The sequence below is a fragment of the Miniopterus natalensis genome, chromosome 10 (assembly GCF_054644295.1).
Source record: "Miniopterus natalensis isolate mMinNat1 chromosome 10, mMinNat1.hap1, whole genome shotgun sequence".
NCBI lineage: Eukaryota > Metazoa > Chordata > Mammalia > Chiroptera > Miniopteridae > Miniopterus > Miniopterus natalensis.
In genome coordinates, this window is record NC_142090.1 from 45,978,151 (window position 1) to 45,993,364 (window position 15,214).

A 15,214-nucleotide genomic window follows, 5' to 3' on the forward strand; every position below is an offset into this window, starting at 1 on the left:
AATCACCATGTTCTTGTCTGTGTCTATCAGTTGTTTGTTTGTTTGTTTGTTTTTTGCTCAATCCCTTCACCTTTTTCACCTAGCCCAGTAATCTCTCTCCCCTTTGACAGCTATCAGTCTGTTCTCTATCTATGAGTCTGTTTCTATTTTGTTTGTTAGTTTATTTTGTTCTTTTAGATTCCACATATGAGTTTAATCATATGGTATTTCTCTTTCTCTTACTGGCTTATTTCACTTAGCATAATGTTCTCCGGGTCCATCCATGCTGTCACAAAAAAGAGTTCCTTCTCTTTTGTGACCAAGAAGTATTCCATTTTATAAATATACCACAGTTTTTTATCCACTCACCTACTGATAGGCACTTGGGCTGCTTTCAAATCTTGGCTACTAAAAATAACACTGCCTTGCACATAGGGGTGCATATATTCTTTCCAATCAGTGTTTTGGTCTTCTTTGGATATATTCCCAGAAGAATAATTGCTGGGTCATAATGCAGTTCCACTTTTATATTTTGAGGAAACTCCATACTGTTTTCCACAGTGGCTGCACCAGTCTGCATTCCTACCAACAGTGCATGAAGATTCCCTTTTCTCCACATCCCCACCAACACTGGTTGTTTATTGACTTATTGATAATAACCATTCTAACAGGTGTTATGTGATATCTCATTGTGGTTTTAATTTGCATTTATCTGATGATTAGTGACATTGAGCATCTTTTCATGTCTATTGGCCATCTGAATGTCCACTTTGTAAAAGTGTCTATTCAGGTCCTTTGCCCATTGTTTAATTGGATTGTTTGGGTTTTGGGTGTTAATTTGTGTAAGTACTTTATAAATTTTGGATATTAACTCCTTATTGGCTGTATCATTGGTGAATATGTTCTCCCATTCAGTGGGTTGTCTTTTCATTTTGTTGATGGTTTCCTTCAATGTGCTAAAACTTTTTAGGTTGAACTAGTTCCATTTGTTTACTTTTTCTTTTGTTTTCCTTACCCAAGGAGATATATCAGAAAAAAATATTGCTACAAGAAATGTCCAAGATTTTACCACCTATCTTTTCCTCTAGGATTTTTGTAGTTTCAAGTCTTGCATTTAAGTTTTTCATCCAGTTTGAGTTTATTCTTGTGTATGGTTTAAGAAGGTGGCCTAGTTTCATTTTTTGCATTTTCTATCCAATTTTCCCGTTACCATTTATTGAATAGACTGCCTTTACCACATTATATATTCTTGCTTCCTTTGTCAAATATTAATTAACCATAAAGTCATGGGTTAATTTGGGGGCTTTCTAATCTGTTCCATTGATCTATGTCTGTTTTTATGCCAGTACTATGCTGTTTGATTACTATGGCCTTGTACAATTTGATGTCAGGTAGCGTGATACCTCGAAATTTGTTCCTCTTTCTCAAGATTGCCATAGCTATTCTGGGTCTTTTGTGGGTTTATATAAATTTTTGCAATATTTTTTCTACTTCTGTGAAGTACACCATTGGTATCTTGATAAGAAATGAATTGAATCTTTAGATTGCTTTGGGAAGCATAGACATTTTAATGTTATTTCTTCCTATTCATGAACACAGTATATGTGTTCACAGTATATTCATGAACACAGGAGATACTTATTTGTATCTTCCCCAATTTCTTTCTTTCATGTCCTATAATTTTCCAAGTACAGGTCTTTTACATCCTTGGTTAAATTTATTCCTACATATTTTTTTGAAGTAATTGTGAGTGGAATTGTTTTTCTTAGATTCTCTTTCTGATAGTTCATTGTTGGAGTTTAAAAATGCAACTGAGTTGTGGGTATTTATTTTGTGTCCTGCTACTTTACTGAATTCATTTATCAGTTCTAGTAGTTTCTTTGGTGGAATCTTTAGGGTTCTCTAGATACAGTATTATGTCATCTGAAAATAATGACAATTTTACTTCTTCCTTTCTAACTTGGATGCCTTTTATTTCTTCTTCTTCTCAGATTGCTAGGACTTCAGTACTATGTTGAATAAGAGTTGTGAAAATGAATATCCCTGGCTTGTTCCCAATCTTAAGGGAAAGGCTTGTAGTTTTTGCTCATTGAGTATGTTTGCTGCAAGTTTGTCATATATGGCCTTTATTACATTGAGATATATTCCCTCTATTCCCAGTTTGCTGAGAGTTTTTATCATAAATGGGTGTTGGATTTTTATCTTTTATTTTGTTTATGTGATGTATCACATTTATTGATTTGCAAATATTGTACCAACCTTGCATCCCCAGAATAAATTCCACTTGATCACAGTATGTGATGTTTTTAATGTATTGCTGGATTTGGTTTGCTAATATTTTGTTGAGGGTTTTAACATCTATGTTTACCAGGGATACTGGCCTATAATTTGCTTTCTTTTTGTTGTCTTTGTCTGGTTTTGGAATTATGATAATACTGGCCTTTAAAATGAACTTGGCTATCTTCTCTCCCTTTGAATTTTTGGAACAGTTTGAGAAGGATAAGTGTTAGTTCTTCTTTGAATGTTTGGTAAAATTTACCTGTGAAGCCATCCGGTCCAGAGCTTTTGTCAGTTTGGAGTTTTTAAATTACAGCTTCAATTACATTAGTTGTTATTAGCCTATTCAGGTATCCTGATTTTCCTGAGTCAGTTTTGGAAGATTGTATGTTCCTAGGAATTTACCCATGTCATCCAGATTGTCCAATTTGTTGGCATGTAGTTGTTCATAATATTTCTTACAATCCTTTTTGTTTCTGTCAAGTCAGTTGTTACTTGCCTCTTTCAGTTCTGGCTTTATTTGTTTGGATTTGCTCTCTTTTTTGCTTGATGAGTCTTGTTAAAGGTTTGTCCATCTTGTTTATCTTTTCAAAGAACCACCTCTTGGTTTCATTGATCTTTTGTATATTTTAGACTCTATTTCATTTATTTCTGCTTTGATCTTTATTATTTTCTTCCTTCTGTTCACTTTGGGCTTTGATTGTTGTTCTTTTTCAAGTTCTTTCATGTGTAAAGTTCTGATAGGAGCATTTAAGCCATTTACATTTAAAGTGATTATTGATGAGTACATATTTATTGACATTTTATTCTTTTAACTATGTTCTCCTTTCCTTTCTTTCTTCTGCTTCTTTTCCTTCTTCTTTTTCTTCTCCCTTCTTCCTTCTTCCTCCTCCTTTACCTCCTCCTCCTCCTTCTTTCTTTTTCTTCTTGCTGGCCCTTTAACATTTCTTGTAATACTGGCTTAGTAGTAACAAACTCCTGTATCTTTTTCTTGTCTAGGAAGCTCTTTTTTCCTCCTGTTTTAAATGATATCCTTTCTGGGTAAAGTAGTCTTGGTTGTAGGTCCTTGCTTTTCATCATTGAATATTTCATGACAATCCCTTCTGGTCTGAAATGTTTCTGTTGAGAAATCAGATAACAGTCTTATGGTAATTAACAGTCTTGTAGGTAATTAATTGCTTTTCTCTTGTAGCTTTTAAGATTCTCTCTTTGTCTTTAACCTTTGCCATTTTAATTATGATGTGTCTTGGTGTGGGCCTCTTTGAGTTCACCTTGTTTGGGACTCTCTGTGCTTTCTGGACTTGGGTGTCTTTCTCCTTTACCAGTTTAGGGAAGTTTGGGGTCATTATTTCTTCAAATAAGTTTTCAATCTCTTACTCTCTCTCTTCTCCTTATGGAACCCCTATGATGCAGGTTTTGTTATGCTTCATGTTGTCCCAAAGGTCTCTTAAACTATCCTCATTTTTTTAAACTCTTTTTTCTTTTTGCTGTTCTGATTGGATGTTTTCTCCACCTTGTCTTCCAAATCACTGATTCTATCCTCTGCTTCCTCCAACCTATGTTTATTCCTCCCAGTGAATTCTTAATTTCAACACTGTATTCTTCATTTCTGAATGGTTCTTTTTTATGGTTTCTTTGTTGTTTTTCATGCTGATATGGTTCTCACTATGTTTCTTGTTGTTCTCACTAAGTTTCTAGAAGATCTTTATAAACATTTTTCTGATCTTTGTATCTGAGACATCGCTTACCTCCATTTTACTTAGCTCTTTTTCTGGAGATTTCTCCTGTTCTATCATTTGGGGTATGTTTCTCTGTCTCCCCATTTTGGCTGCTTCTTTGTGTTTGTTTCTATGTATTAGGTAGATCTGTTATCACTCCCAGTCTTGATAGGGTGGCCTTAGGTAGTAGGTGTCCTGTGGGATCCAGCGGCACCGTCTCCTTGATCACCTGAGCTGGGTGCTCCAGGAATGTCCTTTGTGTGAGTTATGTGGGTCCTCTTGTTGTAATTGACTCTTGATTGCTAGTGGCCCATTTGTGCTTGGGAATGACCCTCAGGCTGGCTGACTGTGAGGATCAACTCTGACCACAGTGTATGAGCTGCTGTACAGGTGCTGACCACACAATGAAGAAGTCATCTCACCTCTCAGCAGGGTCTGGTAACTGTTGAGATCTTCCTTTGGATATGCCACTTGTGAAGTTTATTGGATCCTGCTCTAATGTTGTCTGAAGCTGTTTGTTCAGGGCCTCTGGGAGGGACTCTGGTGTCAGTATGTTCAGGGCCTCTGGGAGGGACTCTGGTGTCAGTATGTTTGTTCAGGGCCTCTGGGAGGGACTCTGGTGCAGGCCAATGTCAGGCGCTGCCTGTGACTGGTTGTAGGTAGCTTGTTTGGAGCTACAAAGTGATCCAGAGTTTGTGGCTGCCTCTGCTGGGCCTGAGTGTGCATGAGAAGGACCAAGTATACACTAAGGCCAGCTATTACCAGCACCTTGCTCAGGGGCAGTTCAACAAAGATCTGTCTCCGCCTGCCTCCATCTGCCAGCTGCCTATTAAGCTCAGTCACTGAAAGAGCCTCTGATGATACTTGAGTTGCATGAGGTAGGTTCTCAGTGAGTCACCAGGTAGAGACAAGTGCTGTTCACCAGACTGATACAGATTCTAACTCAGTGCCAGTGCTGGGTCTGAGGCCACTCAGCAAAAGTCCTTGGATATACCAAGTTTAGTTGCTACACGCTAGGTGCTCGCACACTTTTGTGGTGGGGTGGGGTCTCAAGGAGTCATCAGGGTGAGCCCAGCAGAGTCATCAGGGTGAGGCCAGCAGAGGTCAGGCCTCAAACACACCAAGATTTGGCTATGAGAAAAGAGGGGTCTGCACTGCTTGGGCGTACAAGGGGGAAATGGCCCATATCCTAGAATCACACAACTCAGTCTGTCCAAAATTCTGCAGTGAAGAACCCAAGCTCAGTAGGGTGGGGTCTCTGAGAGTCTGTAGGATATGGCTAGCAGATCTCCTGTGAGGGGAAACACCAGTGAGGTTCACAGGAAAGTGGAGGAATGGTCCCTGTCCCAAAGCCACACAACTCAGTCACTGACACCTGAGTCTGCCCAGACCTTTGCACCCTGGCCAAGGCAGTTGACTCCTCAACAAGGTATAGGCTCTTCAGGGTGGCAAGAGAAGGAGTCTAGGGGATGGGGCCATTACATTCTCCCAGGCTGGTACCATGAGGAAGTGAGTTCTCCACCCAAAAAAGATGGCATCTGTGGTATGGAAGAATGACTCCACTCAGGGATTTTTGCAGCTGTCCCTTTCGTTCTCTCCCCAGAGCCACAAACCTCAGACTCTCCTCGCATGACCCTATTCTGGTTCTCCCCCTATTGCTGGAGCCCAGGGTGAGTGGCTGTGAATGAAATTTTGTGCATTGGCCCTTTAAAAGGGTGCCTGTGTCTCTCGAGGACTCCTGTCTCTTCCTGACAGATAGAATTCCCACTGATTTTCACACAGTGATGTTATGTGGGCTCCTCTTTCTGGCTCTGGTGCTCTGGGTTGGGGAGCCTGGCATGGAGTTGAGACCCCACGCTCCTCAGGGTGAATTTTTGCAGCTGAGATATCCCTCCAGAATCTCAGTAACCACCTGTGGGAGTAGGGTCAGCCCTTTTCACATCTCCACCTTTCCTACCAGTCTCTATGTGGCATCTTCTATAAATCCGTGGTCATAGGCTTTTTTTTTTTTTTTTAAGATATTTTTACTTTTTTATTTCTTTATTTTTTTATTTATCTTTATTGTTGAAAAATTTACAGATGTCTCCCTCTCCCCCCCCCCATTGATCCCCTGCACCTTCCTCCTGCCCTCTCCCCAGGCTTTCACCATACTATTGTCTGTGTCCATGGACTATGCATATGTGCATATAAATTCCTTGGTTAATCCCTTCCTGACCCGCCCCTCCTTTCCCTCTGCTATACATCAACCTGTTGCATGCTTCAATGACTCTGGGTCTATTTTGTTCATCAGTTTATTTTGTTCATTAGATTCCACATAAAAGTAATCTCATGTGATATTTGTCTTTCTCTGCCTGGTTTATTTCACTTAGCATAATACTTTCCTGGTTCCTACATGCTGTGGCAAAGGATAAGATCCTTCTTTTTTTTATTTTACTATTTTTTTTTTTTTAATTTATTTCTTTAATTTATCTTTATTGTTGAAAATATTACAGTTGTCCCCATTTTTACCCCAGTAACCCCTTCCACCCCACACCCACTCCCTACCCCAGGCCTTCACCACACTATTGTCTGTGTCCATGGATAATATGCATATAAATAGAGATTAACTAAAGATCTTTCCTTTTGACAGCTATATAGTATTCCATTGTGTAAATGTACTGGGTTTTTTTTATCCATTCATCTACTGGTGGGCACTTGGGCTGTTTCTAGGTCCCTTAAGCTGGTCTGCAGTTTGTTTTTCAGGATGATTATTCTATAATTTAGTTGTAATTCCAGTTTGGTCCTGGGAGGAGGTGAGTGTACCTTTACCTACTTCGCTGCCATTTTAAGGAGGTTATTGAAATCTTTTGAAAGACTGGATCAAGCGACTGCATAATCACAATGATGAACTGGTTGACCTCTTGAACTCTGGGCCAATATGACTTGCCTATGGCTCTACACTTCCTTCATCCTTTCCTACCATTCTTTTGTCATTATTGTGTTATTTTGAGTCCTTAAATTTTTTTCTATAAAATATGACTAATCTTATTTGTAGTCTTATACAGTAAAATTCTATGGTAGCTCCCAGTAACAATGAAATAAGATATGAATAGATCATTCATATAAGAGAGCATATAATTAAATAAATACCAGGAAAAGAGCTTGACATTTGTGATTATCAAAAACATAAACTAAAGCTAATAAGAAAATTTATACATTTATTAAATTAGAAAGAAACTATCTTAAACTAGAATAATATTCAGTGTTGTGGTAAAACTGACACATCTGAAACCAATTAACTGAAAATAAACATATATAAATAGAAAATTTAAAGAGTGTCTACATTTTGAGTTAGTAGTACTTTTTCTAGTAATTTATCTGGTGGTAACAAATCAACTGAAGGAAAAAAATACATTTTTTGCAATACTGCCCTTAATAATGAAACAATACGTTAAATAGAAAGTAGGAGGAAAGTTCTAGAAAGTTCTAGAACTTCAACTATGTGAACAAAATATATACTTCTTTATAAAGAGTAGATGATAAAAGTAGAGAAATAAAAATAGTTGTGCTAGGGCATTGGGACTTAGGTTGCATTTTTAATTTTTTTAATGTTAATCCTAGGATGACATTTCTCTACTTAAGCACACAGAGCAATATTAGTTTTATTTCTGGGTTATTTTGCATACTTGATGCTGTGACAAAAGCTAAGCTCTTTCATCTGAGTTGACAATGATTTCTTACTGGGCTTTGGCAAGAAAATTGAATAAAGATGTTTGTTCCACTGAAGCAGAGAGGACAGCCCTCTCTTCAGGTAACCTTTGTGTTCTAAAGAGGACAGCTTTTCATCTTCTGCTTCCCTCTGTTTATGCCATCTGGGAAAGGGGAAGAAAACGTTTCTTGGCTTCTTGGCTTTTGTCCAAGGCTCCAACATAACAGATACTGTGCTTCTGTCTTTCTTCCTATAACCCCAAGAAATTCACAAAATGGGCAACTGGTCCAGCTTTCTGCTAAGAATCATCTGTTGTTTGCCTAAACAAAGATTTCCAGAACATATGGAAGGGTCTTGGTTGAAACTGAGCTGCAGGTCTTCTCATTGTCAATTTAATGCAGACTCAATGGAAAGGGCCCTCTGACTGCTATAGCACCTAATTTGCTAAATGATGACTTGGAACTAAAACCCTATATATTTCTGCCTTTAAATAGCTAAACATAGGGTGTGCCAATCAGTTCAGCAGTGCCGCCCCAGTTCTTCTTCAGTACTCTCATGATGCTGGTATGTCCTGGTTTCTGGTAAAAGAAGGCTGTTACCCAGCTTCTGCAGGCAAAGGATGTGAAGGAAACTCCCGAGAGTTGAGTGAGCCCACCATGTATCACAGTGGAGACTTTGAAGAATGGACAAGAATCACCATTGTTATTCCAAGGTCCCTTGCAACCAGGTAAAGTCACCTTTCTTATTATGTGCTGCAGCTGCTGTTTCTTGGGAGCATATATTTATCTCAATATCTTTATTTCATACATGTTGATAACTTAAAAGAATTCATAAATCTAGCTTTATCTAGTCAAGTAATGACTCTTGAAGACAAGAGCGCTGGAATAAAATTCCTAAGGTAAGGATGTGTGTGTGTGTGTGTGTGTGTGTGTGTGTGCACGTGCATACATTTACACTTGTGAAAAAAGTTCACTCATTTATTCATCTGTTCAACAAATATTTACTGAACACTGTCCTGGGCACTAGGAATACAGCTGTGAACAAAAAATGTTAAAGGCTAAAAGAATTAAAGGCATTATATCAGATTTTACTTTACATAGACTTCTTCATAAATTAATGCCTCCCTATATAGACAATTTGAAATGTCTTGCAATATAAAAGATCCCTTTAAATGACTATTACAATAAATATAAAAACAATAGAGGAAAAGATTTAAATTCAGTTGACAGAGGAACGAGATCAGTGGATCAAGCACTTCAAGTGAATTAGTTTCATTAATAGGGCAATAAATTTAACTTTTAGTTTCCTGGCAGCTAGGACAAAGGGAGAAAATATACGATCATTTAGTTCTTTTTTTTAATATATCTTTACTGATTTCAGAGAGAGGAGGAGAGATGGAGAGAGAGAGATAGATATATCAATGATGGGAGAGTCATCATTGATCAGCTGCCTCCTGCACATCCCTGACTGGGGACTGAGCCTGCAACCCAGGCATGTGCCCTGACCGGGAATCAAACTGCGATCTCCTGGATCCTAGGTCGATGCTCAACTGCTGAGCCACGCCCGGCCAGGCACATTTAGTTCTTATTGTTGGGTAAAAATAAAGAAAGCATATACATTCTGATTTTTTAAAATAGATACTTTTTCCATGCTCAGTATTCTAGAAGAAATATATAGCATGTATATGTATCCTTATACCAGGTAGAGTAGGTAACATAGAGATCAGTATTTTTAACTACCATTTTATGAAAGATAAAGGGACATTCTTCAAGTGGACACTTTTTAATTGAATCCTATAACATAATATTAAATTGTGATTCAATCAAGACATATCTCTGCAGAGCTGAGATAATACAATAAGTGTATTTGCACTGCTTGCTGAGAATGTAACTTAATATATGGTTGGCATACTCATTAGTACCATTCAGCAATATATTCAGCTTGCTTTTTTCCTAGAATATTGTAGGATTATGCTATCCCTACACCCTTTAAAGTTCGACATGGTCTAATGAAGTAGGAGTGAAAATGAGGCATGTGACTTCAGGGCCCATGTACTTTTTGTCATGTTCTCTGCTTCATGAAAGCATGATTTAAAATGAAGCCTATATTAATCTGGGCCCCTGAGTGTCTACAAGAAGCAGACCTCCTTACCAGCCTATACTGGACATACAGCATAATCAGGAAATAAGCTTTTGTTAGGTTAAGCCACTGAGATTGGGAGTTGTTTGTTACCACGGCATAACTTACCTCATCCTGACTGATACAATGACAAAAGCTTAGCAATCTATGGGAGTGGCTTATTCATAAAGTTCTTGGAGACCATTTTGTTTGTGAATCTTTTACCTAACTTATCATCAAATTTGCTTTGCATCATCTAGCTAGGTAAACTGGTTGTGATCTCTGCCTTCCTTGTTACTTAGATGTGCATCCCTCAAAAAATTACATCATAGACTTCAGTAGACAAACTTCCCATCACAGCATCAGCCATTAAAGTCCCTAATCTCATGATCTATACCAGGTCAGGGTGTAGACATGGCTCCCTGGATATGGCTTCTCTACCCATAAGCCTGTAAACTAAAATAACAAATTATCTACCTCACCCATATCCAACATTGGAAAGACAATGACAGGATAACCACAATAAGACACTCCCACTAAAAGAAAAAAAGAAAGATAAAGAATGGGAAGCACAAGGCAGCATAGCAGCCACTGGTTATAGGAATTCTGAAAGCCAGCAAGATACTTGTTACTAGAGACTCCCTCTTCCACGAACAATGTCCAGAACAAGAAAGTTTCCTTGATTAAGACAGTTCTGCTCCCTAACCTATTGTTCTTCCCAGCTATTGGTTCTACTCTCTAGGCTTCACCTTCTGAGACATCTTTCCTTTTCCATGAAAATATATCTGTGATTGCAGCTAAATAGCCATCTCGTCCTGCTTTCTGCCCATCTCAAGCTGGGCATGCAGCCCTTGTACTCCTCACCTCCACCACTGCTTTTCTCTCCACATGCCTTTCTGAAACTGTGGTCCAATCACAACTTTTCCAAATAAATAGGTGCAGCACTCCATGAAGTTGGGGAGCACCAGGTGGTGCATCTTTGCTGCAATGACTAGAATATCTGTGCTGGAAGACATCACTGTGAAAGTAGTCAACAGAATCAGGAGCCAAAAAATTAGCACTCATATCTGGTTTGAGTCCCCAAAACCAGATAATATATAGTGGAATCTGAAGCTGTAGTCTGCTTGATGTTGGGTGAAATAACCCAATTGATAAAGCTACATGTGAGAAATAAAAGAAACTTGTCCTTAATATCACAAAGTGAGCCAATATTTTGAGGCTACCAATGTATCAATATTTTCTTTGACCTCAGCTTTTGGAAGAAGAAATATTTTCCATTAGAATCCAGCTTCTTGGTTAATTTGAATACCATCCAGCTTATTGGTTGCTGATGTTCCTGAGCTCTCTACTAGAGAATAGTAAATATGTTCCAACTACAGTGTTGGAAATCTGAAAATTCTAAGTGTGAATATTGTCAAAATTTGGAGTCTAACATTACAACCCTAATGGGAGGAATTTCCCAAGGTCCAAGACTCTACAACTATATTCCCGTTTTCTTTTTCCTTTTTTTTGTTTTTGCTTTGTTTTTCTAATATTTAATTCAATGTCTTTTGCTTAAAAGAATAAGACCAATGTATTTTGAATTAGCTCCAAAGAAATTAAGTGTTCACCTTTCTCTTAACACATTGAAGAATGTGTTAATACTTTGTATTAATAGACAAGTAATCTCTGGACACTTTTACTTCTAGTAAACAACACTGTTGGTTACATTTTGCAAATTTGCCTAAAGTAGTTAACTAAAAACAATAAAGAAAAAAGTCATTGTTATAGTTAAATGTTGCAAAATTAGCAAAACAATTGGAAGAGCCAGAAAGAAATATGCTCTGATACTGACCTATTATTTTCAGGATAACTGTAGACAAAAATGTTTCCTTTTTTGTCTACAGTTATCCTTGACAATCTTCGTTAATCTTTAAGATTTTTTACCCTTGTTTATTGATTCACTCCAAAGTCTATCAATATTGACAGCAAGATTAATTAAAATCTAGATAGCTTAATCCATCTTCCCTCTTTGATATCAGTAGAATTGAGGCAGAAAATGTATTTTCCTGGTATGAAATTATAGATGTGTGTGAGTTTCCAAATATTTAAAAAGAATAGAGATGTATTGAAAGGATTAAAAAGTTTAGAAAGCAACGGGAACAAGTTTTAGTTTGGCTGCCTCAAAACTGTTATTGTGGAGGGAGAAGGACTGGGCAGCAGCCCAGCCCACTGATGTTCCAGGGTTTTGGAGCACTGGACCAGGTCCCTCTTTTGTTCATTGGCAGTTACCAGTATTCACTGGCAGCCCAGCTGGTTGCTAAGAGTTCACAGAATGAGCATCTTGGAGATTTGCAGATGAAAAGTGAAGAGGAAGGCAACAGGTGGGAATGGAGCTGTCAGTACAAACTTAACTCTTCACTGCCAGAGTCATGGTAGTGCCAAGTAGCCAGAGCCCCTTTGTATGTCCTAGCAATGAACATCCTATTGATGGTTTCAAAAGTTTCCAAGTAGCCTCTTACAATATATAAGTAAAAACCTATAATATGTTCCTGGACATCAAAAGTCTTCTGTACCTGATACCCTCCTGATATTGAAACATTTATTCTGAAGTAGAAATCAAGGAGTTTTGAGAAAGACCTGAGAAAGACACCTTATGAAGATTAAGTGTCCAATCAAGCAGACATAACTTTCAAATAAGTATTTAACCTCTCTTGAATTATTTTAACTGTTGTATAGTTCAGTGCTTAGCTATGAGATGTTGGTACAAGAAACATGTGTTGTTTTTCCTAACAGTAAGATCAGATTCCGATGGATCCAGGAGAGCAGCTCACAGAAAAACGTGCCTCCCTTTGGTTTGGATGGAGTGTACATATCCGAGCCTTGTCCCAGTTACTGCAGTGGCCATGGAGACTGTGTTTCTGGGGTGTGTTTCTGTGACCTGGGGTACACTGGTAAGGCCTCAGACAAGTGTCTGATTGTAAAATATTATCGCTAGTTACTATGTTTCATGTTACTTCTTCCAAGGAAATAGATTCTAAGTTTATTCTTCTTTAAGTCCTAACTGTAGGAATTTGCAACCCAAGCACATGAGGTGCTAAAATACTTTGTAGTTTTGAGCTACCTCAGGAAGAAAAATATAACAAATTTTTGTTGATTTTAGAGAGAGAGATGGAGAAAGAGAGACTGAGAGAAAGAGAAACATTGACTTGTTGTTCCACTTTTTATGCATTCATTTGTTGCTTCTTGTATGTGCCCTGACCAGAGATTGAACCCACAACCTTGGCCTATTGAGATGACACTCCAACTAACTGAGCTACCTGGCCAAGGCCAACACAAATTTTATTAGTAATAATTAACATTGCTTGAGTTCCTAATTCATTTTAGGCACTATAGTAGTGCCTTTTATTTCATCTCATTTAATTCTAACAATAACCCTGTCCCATAACACTGTTATTGTTCCTGTTTACATTTGAGGAAACTGAGGCAAGAGAGATTAAGCAACTCTGACATGATCACACAGCTAGGAATTGCTGGAGCTAGGCTTCAAATCCTTGTAGTCATTTTCTAAAGACCAGGCCCAAGCTCTTAATCCCTTGGCTGCAAGGGCTCCCTGTGCTCTTTACATTGCTTTTTTTTTTTTTTTTAATTTATCTTTACTGTTGAAAGTAATACAGATGTTCCCTGTTTTCCACTCATTGACTCTCTCCATCCAGCACCCACCCCTTAGTCCTTCGCCACACTATTGTCTGTATCCATGCATAAGAAATATAATTCCATACATTTAAAGTTACAATCAACTTATGAAATGATAAATCCAAGACTACCAAGGAGAACTTTACAAGAAAAGTAGTTTCTGACCACAGTCACCATTGAAGGTTGTTATAAGCAAAAATAAAAAGGGAGCTGAGATTAAAGAGTAAAATTAAAGAGAAGCCCAGCCGGTGTGGTTCAGTGGATTGAGCATTGTCCCATGCACCAAGAGGTCACTGGTTTGATTCCCAGTCAGAGCACATTCTTGGGTTGCAAGCTTGATCCCCAGTAGGGGGCATGCAGGAGGCAGTCCATCAATGTTTCTCTCTCATCGATATTTCTATCTCCCTTCCTCTCGCTCCAAAAAATCAATTAGAACATATTTTTAAAAAACATTTCTTTAAAAAAAGAGAGAAAATAATATAAACTACAAAACCTGTTTTAGAATTTTTCCTGGAGGCAGCTTCAAACGGATCCTTCCCAGCTTTTCAGTGCCCTGCCCTTCTGGAGCATGACCAAGGGCAAACATGTGTTGCAGCAAGCCTTCAGTGTAGAGCACTGTCACCTGTGGTTTCAGGGTGGTTTTCTAAAATCTGGAATTAAACACCACCACCCCCATTGATCCTCTAATAGAAGGACAACAAACAAACTGACTATTGTAGACAAAATCTATTTCTCAGTTTGTAAAAATCATGTAAGTAGCAAGAGCCATGTGGTTCCTAATGTCTCCTATTAAAAAATACACAATTATAGAGGCAGAATAGTGTTTCTGAGGATGTAGTGATGGCTGTATTTCAGTCAGACAATTGTGAGATACAAATTTTCATGTGTTTTTTTTTCCCCTAACACCTGTGTAAATGCTTCCTTTGCCCATGTCTGAATGTACCTTAAAATGTGTAAAGATTTCAACAAAGCCTCTCTCCTGTTTCTTTTCTCGGAAGCTGCACAAGGAACCTGTGTGTCTAATGTGCCTAATCACAGTGAGATGTTCGATAGGTTTGAGGGGAAGCTCAGCTCTCTGTGGTACAAGATAACTGGAGGCCAGGTTGGAACGGGCTGTGGAACACTTAATGATGGCAAATCTCTCTACTTCAGTGGCCCAGGGAAAAGGGAAGCGCGGACTGTCCCTCTGGACACCAGGAATATCAGGTAAGTAGTTAATTAGTACACTTCTCCATGAACATTGTATTTACCATGGAACACTCTGTTCTGTTATTGAGGGTTTACATAACAGTGTTTCTCTATATAGATTCTGATATGTAAAAATGAAACATAACTCTAAGTCTGTAATAAAATAGGTAATTTCTACAAAGTTTATACCACAATTTATTAACCAGTATAAAGTTATCACCGAGGCTTGTATGTCAGCTTGGTTTTCTAAAGTTCTCATTATTATGAAGACAATTTTGTATTATTTTTAATATGTGCCAGGTGAAACAAAAATTTTTTTCAACTTTAAATTTAAATTTTGTGTCTGAAAATGGTGCATCCCATTTATCTAAGTTTATTTGTCTTCACTTAATGAAAACTGCTCCAGAAATTTAAAATATCTACACTGACACCTACTGGTAAAATAAGTAACTGCTTGGTTTTAAGGTCAAATGAAATAGTAGCACACCTAAAATAAAACTGTGCTTTTATTTTAATCAATTAAATTATTTGAGAATTGGGAGAAAGAAAAGTAAAAAAAAAAAAAAAAAGG

The 15,214-nt window shown here is 37.9% G+C and overlaps 1 protein-coding gene across 2 annotated transcripts in view; it reads left to right on the plus strand.

The window, feature by feature from the left end:
* RELN (reelin) overlaps positions 1-15,214 on the plus strand; it is a 485,569-nt gene that overhangs the window by 379,096 nt on the left and 91,259 nt on the right. For both annotated transcript variants that reach the window (XM_016219582.2, XM_087821107.1), the window contains exons 28-30: positions 8,157-8,389; positions 12,556-12,713; positions 14,454-14,661. In XM_016219582.2, the coding sequence (XP_016075068.2) occupies positions 8,157-8,389; positions 12,556-12,713; positions 14,454-14,661 (599 nt within the window). The remainder of the gene's footprint in view (positions 1-8,156; positions 8,390-12,555; positions 12,714-14,453; positions 14,662-15,214) is intronic.